General features: G+C 36.9%; 1 protein-coding gene across 6 annotated transcripts in view; it reads right to left on the bottom strand.

The window, feature by feature from the left end:
- The window catches only part of LOC122155673 (steryl-sulfatase-like), a 99,955-nt gene that overhangs the window by 85,831 nt on the left and 1,448 nt on the right, over positions 1 to 12,676 (bottom strand). For 5 of the 6 annotated variants that reach the window (XM_042809736.1, XM_042809733.1, XM_042809734.1 and 2 more), the window contains exons 3-4: positions 5,646 to 5,744; positions 3,620 to 3,715 (exon numbers count right to left, since the gene is read on the bottom strand). In XM_042809736.1, coding sequence (XP_042665670.1) covers positions 3,620 to 3,660 — 41 coding nt within the window. In that variant the 5' untranslated portion in view covers positions 3,661 to 3,715; positions 5,646 to 5,744. The remainder of the gene's footprint in view (positions 1 to 3,619; positions 3,716 to 5,645; positions 5,745 to 12,676) is intronic. The other variant, XM_042809735.1, reaches the window with a different exon arrangement.

Consider the following 12,676-nt stretch of genomic DNA (forward strand, 5'->3'; position numbering starts at 1 on the left):
CTATGCTGCAGTTTCCGGCCATTTCCCCTTGTCCTGTCTCCACTCACCACTGAAAAGAGACTGGCCTCACCACTATGCCCCCACACTCCATAAACCTGGATTAGATCCCCTCTCAGCTGTCTTTTCTCAAGGCTGAACAGACCCAGTTCACTCAGCCTTTCTTTCATAGGAGACATGCTCCAGGCCCTTCACATTTCTGTGGCCCTCCGCTGGACTCTTTCCAAGAGATCCCTGTCTTTTTTGTACTGGGGAGCCCAGAACTGGACACAGTACTCCAGTTGAGGCCTTACCAGGACAGAGTAGAGGGGGAGGATCACCTCCCTCGACCTGCTGGCCATGCTCTTTTTAATGCATCCCAGGATGCCATTGGCCCTCTTGGCCACAAGGGCACACTGCTGGCTCATGGCCAACCTGTCGTCCACCAGGACACCCAGGTCCCTTTCCACAGAGCTCCTCTCCAGCAGCTCATCCCCCAGCCTGTATTGGTGCATGCAGTTATTCCTCCCTAGATGCAAGACTCTACACTTGCTTTTGTTGAACCTCATCTGGTTTCTTACTGCCCAGCTCTCCAGCCTGTCCAGGTCTCGCTGAATGGCAGCACAGCCTTTAGGTGTGCCAGCCAATCCTCCCAACTTCGTATCATCAGCAAACTTGCTGAGGGTGGCCACTATCCCCTCATGAAGGTCACTGATGAAAATGTTGAACAAGACCGGACCCAGCACAGACTCCTGGGGGACACCACTGGTTACAGGTCTCCAGCCAGACTCTGCACTGCCAACGATTACCCTCTGCACTCTGCCAGTCAGCCAGTTCTCAACCCACCTCCCTGTCCACTCATCTATCCCACACTTCCTCAGCTTTGTTATAAGGATGTCGTGGGAGACAGTATCAAATGCCTTTCTAAAATCAAGGTAGACTACATCTACCGCTCTTCCCCCATCCACCCAGCATGTGACAATATCATGGAAGGCCATCAGGTTGGTCAAGCACGACCTCCCCCTGGTGAACCCATGATGACTACTCCTGATAACCTCCTTTTCTCCCAGTTGTCTGGAGATGTCATCAAGCACAAGCTGTACCATCACCTTTCCAGGGACAGAGGTGAGGCTGACAGGCCTATAATTACCCGGGTCTTCCTTCTTGCCCTTTTTGAAGACTGGAGTGACGTTGGCTATCCTCTAGTTATCAGGGACCTCCCCCATTATCCAAGACCTCTCAAAGATGATGGAGAGAGGTTCAGCAATGACCTCCGCCAGCTCCCTTAGCACACGTGGATGCACCCCTTCAGGTCCCATGGACTTGTGGACCTTAGTACTGCCTAGGCTCTCAAGCACCACCTCTTTCCTGACTAAAGGGAAGTCTCCCATTCCCCAGACCCTCTCACTAACCTTCAGGGTGTGGGAAACCTGAGGGAGAGCATTTTCACTGAAGACGGAAGTAAAGAAGACATTCAGTATCTCTGCCTTCTCAGCATCTCCCGTTACCAGAACCTCCCCTCACTTAGTAAGGGGCTCACATTCTCTCTAGTTTTCCTTTTGCTGCTAACATATTTGAAGAAGCCTTTTTTATTATCCTTTATCACTTTAACCAGATTCAATTCCAGATGGGCTTTAGCCTTCCTCGTTGCATCCCTGCAGACCCTGACTACATTCCTATATTCTTCTCAAGTGGTCAGACCCTTTTTCCACATTTCATGGACCTTCTTCTTTCCTTTGAGCACAAGTGAAAGCCATGAAGAAAAGGTAAGATGAGCAACCTGTCAAAGACCGAGTTTCTTAGCAGATTCCAATAAAAAGGAAAGCCTATTTTTTTGTTATTCAGTCATACAAGTAGTTCAAGAATGATATGCTTTTAATTCTGTGATACAACAAATATTCAGGGACTGATGTGTCCTCCTTCTGCAGACAGACACGAACATGTCTCTGGAAAACCCCTCTGAAATTTTTTGGATGGGATACTTAATAGTAAATTAAAAAATAATGCAATTTCTTTCTTTTTTTTTTTTTAAGTTATAATTTAAAAATGAAATACTTCTTATTTTTACACATAGAAAAATTATCTGCTTAGAATTTACAAGTGAAACAAAGCCACTTATGTTCTTGTCTTGAGCAGAGAGAGATTTTTGCTATGCTACTTTGAACAGAGCTAAAGATTTGATCAAAGTCACAATTTGTTTAAAGACTCAATGCAAAATTAGAATAAATAGAACTATTCATAATTTTTATTCTGTCCTCTTATATAGCAACAAAAAAGCTTCAGAAACATAATACATATATACACATAGTAAGATGACAAGCCATTTTCTTACTAGTTCTAATATAGAGGTAATTCACCAGAATTATTCATTTTAAACAATAAACAGTTTTAAAAACAAATACTATTGTCGGAAACAAAAGAAATCTTACAAAAAAAAAAAAAAAAAAAAACACAAAACCAGAAAAGAATACTTTGAAATTAGAAAAAGGATTATGAGCTGCAAAGTTGTTACACAGTTGCCTGATTACAAGCTACAGAGATCAAAATCTTCTCATAAAAAATGTGCAAGCCAAGTGACAAACACATTAACAAAATAATGTGTATACATTAGCAAACTTTTTATCTGAATCTTAAAGCTTTAATCATGTACTAATTTCAGAAGATGAATAGTTGACTCACACTAGAAAAAAAAAGAAGAAAAAAAATAATAAAAAAACCTTGTGAATATACTTAGCATGGCAAAATATTTGAGAGACATTATTTAAATTTAATAGGATTAGGCAACAGTTAGAATTAATGTCTTAAAAAGGATATCTGAAAGAATAAATAATTATCCAACTAAAAATATCCACTTATAAGAAGAGGCTTAAATGGGTCCTGAATGTTTGACATGAAACAAAACAAAACATCTAGAAGAAACAGAAATACATGTAGTGCACGACAGAGATATATGAAAAAGGCAAAGTTATAAAGATCCTTATGAATAAACTTTTGCACTTTGCCTTCCCCTTTCCGTTCTCTCTCTCTTTCTTTTATCTGGTTTTTCCCTTTCTCTTTCATAGGGACTTTACCCAACTTTTACATATTCCTGTTAAAACAGAATACATATTTAAAAATTCAAAATCCCAACACAACGGAATGAATGAAAATTATCATTAGCTCAAGACTATATTAGCTCATTTCATTTTCATCTTATTTTTTATAACTTTCAAGATCATAAAGAAATATAAAAAGTATATTAAATAAGGGTTTTTTTCCCCAATTTCTTGTGACACATCAGTATTAACTTTCCTTTAACATTTGAAGAGTTCCTCAGTAATAGCTCTAGGGGTCTCATTATCTTCTGGCCTGGACTAGAGCATGCTACAAGTATGTTTGAAATGAGTAATATGTTTTTTAAATCATTTCAGAATGTCTGTATGTAATTTTTTTCCTTCATTCAATGCCCTTAGGTATGACACACCATTGAGTTCTTAAGGTTAGATTTTGCTTATCAGTGGAAAAAGAACATATCATTTTTTGTCTGATGTGTATTTCTCAGAACTAATGTTTTGCTGCTACTATTAACAACTGCCATAATAGACAACATATTCAGTTGTCAGTTGTAATAACTAATATAAATGGAAGATGTAACTCTTCTTACGTAGCTAAGAGTAAAATCTGTAAATGAGTAATCCATGTCATCAGCTTCTAATTCAGAGCTGTGTTTGTCAGCAGTGCTCGATAAAACAGTACTTCCCTAAAAAAAAAAAAAGGTAGCATTCTAGTTTATTGATTTGATTTCTAATTAAATACATTTTGTAATGGTAGGGATTCTAGAAGAAAACAAGTTTGCATACCAGTCTGTCTAGTTTAAGACAATGTCACAGGAGAAACAGTCTGTCTGAGCTCTGTTTCCTAAGAGATCTTTGTAATATGACTGTTCAATTGATTCTGCTGTTTTTAGTATGGTGGGGAGGCAGAGGGGATAGGGAAAGGAAAAGAAAAAAAAAAGTGAAAAAAAAGAACAAAAAGAACAGACTATCTTTACACCTTGGCCTTTTAATTTCAAACATTTGTCCGGGAAACAAAAAAATCCAGGATCAGTGCAATTCTGAGCCTGAAGCAGTTAAAACCTGCATTTTCACAGCCTGGAGTGCTACAGTAATGATTCTTGTTAAGCATTTCTTGGCAACTCATCTGAAATGTCCAGACTACCTTTAATCCTCCTTCTCACTCTAAACTGATTTTCTTTCATTCCTCATCCTAAAATTTTCTCTTACAAAATCATGAAATCACCATACAAACTCTTCTACAATCCTAATCTTTCTCAACAATGTTATTTCTTCTTTATGAATCCCATACTATTGTCATGTCAATACAGATTCAGACTGGATACCTCTCGGATGCAGCTGCTTGTTTCATTCAGTTCTGCTTGCCCAGGTGCTGCTGTTTCCACTAATGCTCCATCACTACTGCTGCTGCTGCCGTTCCTCCCTGCTTGACTTCTCTCCCCACCAAGTAAGGTTTCCACCAGGCAACAATATGCAGTGCTTCCCCCACTGGCTACTGTGGTTCTCCAGGTATTAGAACAGCCTCAGCTGCTAGTCTGACAGGGACTGAACACCCAAATACAGGTTTGTACTTCCTAAAATCCACGTGAAGAGCACCCTAAGGTGCTAATGTGTTTGTGAGAAAACAAGGCGTATGGAATCCATATTATTAATGAGTCATTACAAAACTGCATAGCAATACATGTGGTCAGACTCATGCATTCTTTTGAACTTTTTTTTTTTTGTTAAATTGACTTCTATTTTCACCTTCCTTCCTTCTTGTCTCGGGTGCTTGCCCGAATAGAGTTCTGTAGAAACCTGGTAGATAGAACCTATTTAGAAGCTATGACGTCTTCCACACCTGCTCTCTTCCTCTCTTATTCCTTGCCATCCTCTCTTAGTAGTTCCCCTTATGGATATTGTTTCCTCAGTAACCATGTTTACACTCAGTTAACAGGTTGAATGTGTGTGAGAATACAAAGGAAGAGATTAGCTTTATTTAATATCACTTAAAAAGTCATAGTTAAGTCTCACACTTTTCCACCTTTGAATCAGAGAGATTTGGTTAGATTACACTGCTAATAAACCAGGGTCACTTCAAAACTCCAGGCTTATTTTGAAACCTAGCCACCTCCAAAACTATTTAACAATTTATTTCCACTGGATCTTGAAAGAGTCTGTAATCAAAATTATATACACTTCTAACATTACTTTTTAAACAACCAGAGCTTAAGTGGTAAGAAAAAAAACTTACAGCTAGAAAATGTTCTACTACATAAGCACTCTACTCTATTTTTCATTCAAAATGCTTTCACAATTCAATAAAGCTTATGCTCTTTTTAGCCCACTGTAGTCAGGGAATGTTCTGTTCCGCTGCAGTACTATACAGTAAAGTGTATTTTGTTGCAAAAAAGATAGTATTAACATGCCTTTTTTCTTTCTTATGTAAAATACATTAATCTAATAAGGAAAAGACATCATTGCATGTTATTACTTCCCATAATTACTAACTTCCAGTCATGAAGAATTTGCTTTGAGCCATGAAAGAATATGAACACCAACAATGGATTAACTCAAAGTTTACAATGAAAGTACATATAAAAAAAAACATATCTGGGTATGGGAGAGGTGTTTTACCTTGCAGCACGGAATTCTTTCTGTTTCTGCCTCTAGTTTACAAACAAGATGGCTGTGCCCGTATTATCAGTAAATGAGTGTAAAGTCCAGTCACGTGAGCTGAAGCAGAAGGGTGGAGAGGAAAAGAGAAGGACAACACTGAAAAAAACCCCACAATGTGTTGTTATACAACGCCTACACTGCTTTTTGATAAGAAACTAATTCACTGCTAGGAACGATTTCAACATGTTTTCAAAATGCAAATACATACAAACCTTAGCAAGAACTCATCTTAGTTTGCCACTGAAGATCTTCTATCAGGCTTTTCAAATGCTACTGACATTGTCATGTATTCTTGGAAAACTAGGTTAGTGCAAGAACTGCAGGTATATTTCTGCCTTCAGTACACATCGTAAACATTCCTGCAGAATACCTATACAGCAATGTTTAAAAAATTGTATTAAAACACCTTGAGAAGCATTATTTCAGATCACTGTTTTTTGGATGCCAGAGCTAATCTTGTTTTGATTACTAACACTTCTTTTATAACTGACATGATCACAGAAAATGACTACTCCCAGGAAGTCCTAATACAAAAATTCAGTCATTAAGCTTTTAGTTTGTGTATTATACTCTTCCACCTACCCCAATCTACTTATTTTTAACAACAAAACTTAATCAGGAAGATACATCTAAAGAAATGCAACAACTGCTGCCAGTGACACAACAGAATCTGCAACCCTTGCATTCTAAATACAGAACTTCATGTTCCTTTCAGGCAAAATGCTGAAGCTAAATGAATGACTGGGACAAATCAAACTGAAACAATATTTCTGAATAGCCATCTACATGCAACATTTATGTTGTATTTTACTTCGCTTCAAGAAATCAGCACAGCTTGTTCAGAGCTTTTCTCCTATGTTTTCCCCTGTACTCTAAAATAATATTGTAAAATAAGAACACTAAAAGCATTTTAATTTTTCTCTATCTCAAATACAAATAATAAATGTTAGTTCTACATTACAACTTGAAAAAAACTGTCGTGGGGTAGCTGAAAGCATTGGAAACTAAAAATATTAAGTCCAACCAATTGCTTAAAATCCTGACAACAAAGAAAGTACTCATTTATTTTTTAATCTCTATGAAAATCATAGTTTTGATAAATCATATTTTAGAAAGTACTGAAAAGTCCTTCATGAAGGAATCAGCACAAAAGATGGAAGATGAGATGCAACATCCACTGAAAAAAAAAAAAACAACAAAACAAACCACAACAAAAATACAAAAATCGCAGTACTTTACCAAGCTTCTTATCCATGTGTACTGCAAATCATGTAACAGAGATGTATAATCACAGAATCACAGAATTGTAGGGGTTGGAAGGGACCTCCAGAGGTCATCGAGTCCAACCCCCCTGCCAAAGCAGGTTCCCTACAGCAGGTCGCACAGGTAGGCATCCAGGCAGGTCTTGAACATCTCCAGAGAAGGAGACTCCACCACCTCCCTGGGCAGCCTGTTCCAGTGCTCCGTCACCTCACTGTAAAGAAGTTCTTGCGCACATTTGTTCGGAACTTCCTATGCTGCAGTTTCCAGCCGTTTCCCCTTGTCCTGTCTCCACTCATCACTGAAAAGAGACTGGCCTCGCCATTCTGCCCCCCACACCTTAGATATTAATAGACCTGGATCAGGTCCCCTCTCAGTCTTCTTTTCTCAAGGCTGAACAGACCCAGCTCACTCAGCCTTTCTTTCATAGGAGAGATGCTCCAGGCCCTTCACCATCTTTGTGGCCCTCCGCTGGACACTTTCCAAGAGGTCCCTGTCTTTTTTGTACTGGGGAGCCCAGGACTGGACACAGTGCTCCAGATGAGGTCTCACCAGGGCAGAGTAGAGGAGGAGGATCACCTCCCTCGACCCACTGGCCACGCTCTTTTTAATGCACCCCAGGATGCCATTGGCCCTCTTGGCCACAAGGGCACACTGCTGGCTCATGGCCAGGAACCATTCAGTCCTGTAGTGCTGCTGGGAGCAAGCATTCCCCTTACAGAACCCAAAACAAAATGTTTGAGGTGCACTTAGTAGGTGAAATGAACTGGCTAAAAAACTAAATTCAAGCTCTCACTTGCTTGACAGCATTGAGATTTCAAGCTTCTTTCAAGGTACCTTTAATATCTAATTGTATCTACAAGTGTTTTTTCCAATCTTACAAACATTTTTGAAAACATCCTTCATTGATTGCTGCTAAATTCCAACTATAAAATAGGAAATACTACTACACTGTAGTTGACTTTTTTTTTTCCTATCTACACTCTGAACTTAATTCCTCAAGACATGTAAAGATATGCTTAACTTAAAGTAGGTATATGACCTGTAAAGGGATTATTTCCACACACCAAAACTAGCAGCCTTCACGTTCATGCTCACAAAATGTATCTGACATTGGCTGTCCATAAAAGCACATTCTGAAGTATATTACAAGTATGTGTCTGCATGTGTAGCAAGGAAGTAGGGCAGTAACTTCAGAAAGGAAAAGAGGCATTCCCAACAGGGAATTTTGACTTGCCTCTGAGATATGCTAATTCTTGTAACTAAGAAAAAATCCTTGTTCCCCTTGTCAATATATCTAATATAGCTCAGCTTCAATACCAACTCAAGAAGCTGGCTAACTCTGCTTAGCATTGCCCCCTTCCTTCCCACCATTTCTGCTCCCTGATCAGAGCTGCTATAGCATAGTGTTATGGCTTCTCTATTTAGATAGGTCCAGATACTCAGACCAGAATAATCATTCCAGATAAAGGAACATAGCTGGTTTCCAACTGACTCCTGTACTACCTAGGTACTGACTGTGTGTTCACTTCTGAGTATGTAGATATTCTGAGCTGAGGGTCAGCTAGCTCATTTCTCTCTGACCTATTTTCTGAGAAGAAACAACATTAAAAGGACAAGGACAGAATTCAGAATTGAGCTGTGAAGATTCAGCTCTCCAGTTTGTTGCATGCTGACTGGGCTACATGCACACAAAACTTTAAAACATGACAGATCAATGCCTCACAATACTTGTTATCCAGAAAACACAAATTGTTCTCTTTCTTTACTTTCTGATGATGTAATTATTGCATTCTTGGACAATGTTCAGCTTAGGAACACAGGACTTAAAAGGGACCACTGGAAGGGTGTCTGCATTTAGTTCCACCCTTATTGTAGGCAACTAAGTGAGAAATGTCTTGCTTAGAAGAGTTAATGAAATACACATTCCATGTGGCACTACCTTCCCCCTCCTACCTCCCCCCATAATTCATAACAAACTGTAGTAAAATGAAAAAAAATATAGCCATAAAAATCACATGCCAACAAAGTAACCAGTAAGTATAACCAGTATTTTTGGATCTTTTGATGATGTAAATTAGACAAATAAGGTTTACAAGACATCCAAAAGAGGAAGTCATAGGAAAGCAAAACAATATAAAACACTTCAAATTTTATCTTGGTATGCATTTCCTTCTGCCTAAATCCTTCTGATAGTTTAAGGATAAGTAGGACCCATCCATTAAGCATTTAAGATTTCAGTGACAATGACACTGTTAATCATTTGCACATTTTGGCTGTGTGCAGCCAATATTTTACTGGAAGACCAAAAATTACATTAAAAAGCTAATTCACGAGCCATGTAATGTAGAGGAGTGATAATTATTCTCTCTGGCTTTAATGGAAACAACAAATGACCCTGAAGCATGACATTAAACTCTAATTTCCCAGCTTCTGAACCTGTTCATTCCATTGCCAATTCTCATCAACAAATATAAAAATTGTCATCTGAAAATATGTTAGATCCCTTGTCCCATCTTGTGCTTGATAGGTTCTTCTGGACTTTCACTCCTCATTGCTGTATAACAGTACCTCATCTAAACTCATAGATTTCCAATGCATATCTTCACTTTTTTTCTCCTTTAAGCATGATACGTCATCTTTCTTGCCTTTGTAACTAACTCACTTATAATTAGTGAAAGATAATAAAACCCAGACAACAGAGGGCTCTTACGCCTCTATATGCTTTGCATAAAATAAGAATACCCATACTAATACTTAAGGAGGATATACTTTCATTTGACTTTTTACATTTATATATATATATGTTTATAATTAATAAAAAATATTGTAGAACAGCAGAAATACAGTGATGCTTCATTGACTTAAGCTATATGCTCGATTTCCTTTTTTCAACCATAAAAACACGAGCAGAAACCATATAATTTAATTCACATTCTTAAGGCAAAATTTTTTTCTTTGATGACATTCATCACAGGGAGGAGTTTCCTCTTCTCAAGGCTTATAGGCTCAACTATAGCAACTGTTGTGAATCTCAGTTGACACCTGAGTTAAATTACATTTAGCTCTGTGTCATTCCAAGTAATTTCTTACTAATAGGGGGTTTAAAATCTGTTCACGTAAATCATCATGAAAGCTTTTAAATTACTCAAGTAATTCATTCATCTCATTCAAGGGATTTATTCAAGTCTTTAGAATCTTTTTTTTAATATTCAAACCAAAATGGATTATAATCTGTTTATCCTCTTTGCAATGGCACCTGCAGAACAAGAAAAATATGTCAGCCTTTTCAATATGAAACACACAGTATATCATGCTCCTGTCAATGTTACACATTCACTGTAAGTGAATCCATGTTTTAAGAACAGTGTAAAGTAATGAAGTAGGAAACTGCAATTTTGATTCAAGTCTATTACACAAGATAACACTTGGGCATATTCTGAAACTTTTATTAGCTAGGAAAACAACTTCTTAAATAAGTTTCCATGATTGGGAAAACTTTTTAGCTTCAAAACCAAACACAAGAAGACTAAAAAACATTATGTGGCCTGTGTACAATGTACGTGTCCAATCATTTGGCTTGCCTGGTCCACACTGCGTGAAGAAGAATTGTCTTGGGCCAAACATAAAATACATAATATAGTCAAAGTTTATAAGTAACAAAACTTCTTTTTAAACACACACACAAAAAAGAGGACAACATTAGCAAAATCACTGAGCTGGACATATATGGATTGTGTATAAGAATGTACTGTATACTTAAGAACTGCATGGACAGGCAACTGGGTATTTTCACCTTATCTCACATAAAGAACAATAAAACCAAAGTAATTTTATCATAAAAACAAATTCAAAGAAAAAAGATGTGTTTGGGATAAGAAAGATTACTAATTATAGTCTTTTACATCTATATCTTATATATCTATAAGATATACAATATCTATATCTTATAGATATTATATATCTAACTATAGTCTTTTAAAAAACTGGACATGTATTTGTACCCTATTATGCCATAAGAGGTACACCTTGGCAAAAAAACTCAGTCATCTGCTTTGGCATGTGTTGTATGAGCCTAAACAGAAAGTTAAATGCATTAAAAACACACAAAAAACTATGTTCTTCAGACTGCAGGATTAAAGCCTACTTGCATGATTATTTCTCAGTAACAGAAGTTCACACTTAAGGTTAACATGCATATAATTATTAGTTTTCATTGCTATTATGCTTCCACCACACTATGCTTTCCACAGCTCAACAGCTACTTTTATTTTTCCTTTCACATGAAAAATGCCTAAAATAAAAAAATAGCAGATTAAAGTCAACTGCATAATTCTCAATTTTTCACTTCTTCAAAAACAAATACCAACAAAATACTAATGCTAAGTAGCATTTGGGCGACTATCACAAAATACTACTACTATGGTGTTTGAGAAGAATATTCAAGACAGCTGAAAGAAATCTTAGATAAACTTCTTTGTTTATGTGTTTATCTAGAAAATTATGATCCACTATGAACTACAAGTTGTGCTTGGACTTTCTTCTCATTTCATTCTGTTACTGAAAAGACTGTCATGCTGAATAAATCTAAGCAGTAAGCTAACATTATGTTGATTACCACCGATGAGCCAAAATAACAAAGTAAATTGAGGTCATCAGTATGTCAGCGAACTTGACTGTCTTAAAATGTCAACAATAGACATTTTAAGCATACACTGCTTAATCCTATAAGGGCTCTTCTTGAGTAGCATACATTTTCCCAAACAGAATGTCTTTCAGATTCTTTTGCACTTTAAACAGTCAAAAGACATGAACTGGAGTTTTATTATGCTAAAGACAGTAAATATTTTCCCTTTTTTTGAGGGAGAGTTGAAGTTGTGATCAAAACAATTATGCTTCTCTCTAAAATAGTTACAAAACATGAGACTGATGTGGCTTTTTTCTTGTTAAGAAGTACAGGTGCTACTATGCCAACAAATACAAATAAAGAATAATTCATTTTATTTTTTACATTTTACAGTTAGAAAGCAAATGAATCCATCTCAGGTACAACTGCTGTACAATCTCATTACTCACCCTCTAGAAACTTTTGCCACAATAGCTAACACTCCTACAGCAGAAATCCACTCTTTTAAAGAGAATACTAGGATTACAAGTATTGAAATGACTATAATGACTTTTTCTTCTAACAGATTAACTTTTTTTTGAACATAAAAAGAGCAGTTATGTTAGTTTATTCAGAAGTTCATTTAACTGTGAGCAAAGACAACTGCAACCTGAAAAAGTGTTTGAACATTGAGTAGTTGCACATTATTTATTGGAGAAGCGAAATAGTTGCAGGCATTGTTCTTAACCACATTGTAGGGTTACAGATGAAAAAGTACAGGATCAATTTTCTTAACACAAGAACTAGTAGATGTACATCCTGACTATGCAAATAATTTTTTTAAAATACGCTTAGGGCATAGCCTTTTTCTTAGATTACATAGGCAAGCTAAGCACTAATATAAATATTAGAAAATGAGACATTAAAAACAAACAACAAAATAAAAATGACAAAAAACCAACTTTGTTTGCAAGATAAATTTATTTTTATCTTTTCAATAATAAAAGGCTATAGACATTTTATCTCTTCTCTCACTTCCAAGAAAAGTGGTATGAATCTGTGTCTGGGATGTTTCTCACAAATGTTGGGTAAGGGTCTGTTTAAGGAAGAGATGTTGGAGTAG

This window comes from Centrocercus urophasianus, unplaced genomic scaffold (genome assembly GCF_019232065.1).
Source record: "Centrocercus urophasianus isolate 14NV4802_14NV808 unplaced genomic scaffold, USGS_Curo_1.0 seq_12, whole genome shotgun sequence".
Classification (NCBI taxonomy): Eukaryota; Metazoa; Chordata; class Aves; order Galliformes; family Phasianidae; genus Centrocercus; species Centrocercus urophasianus.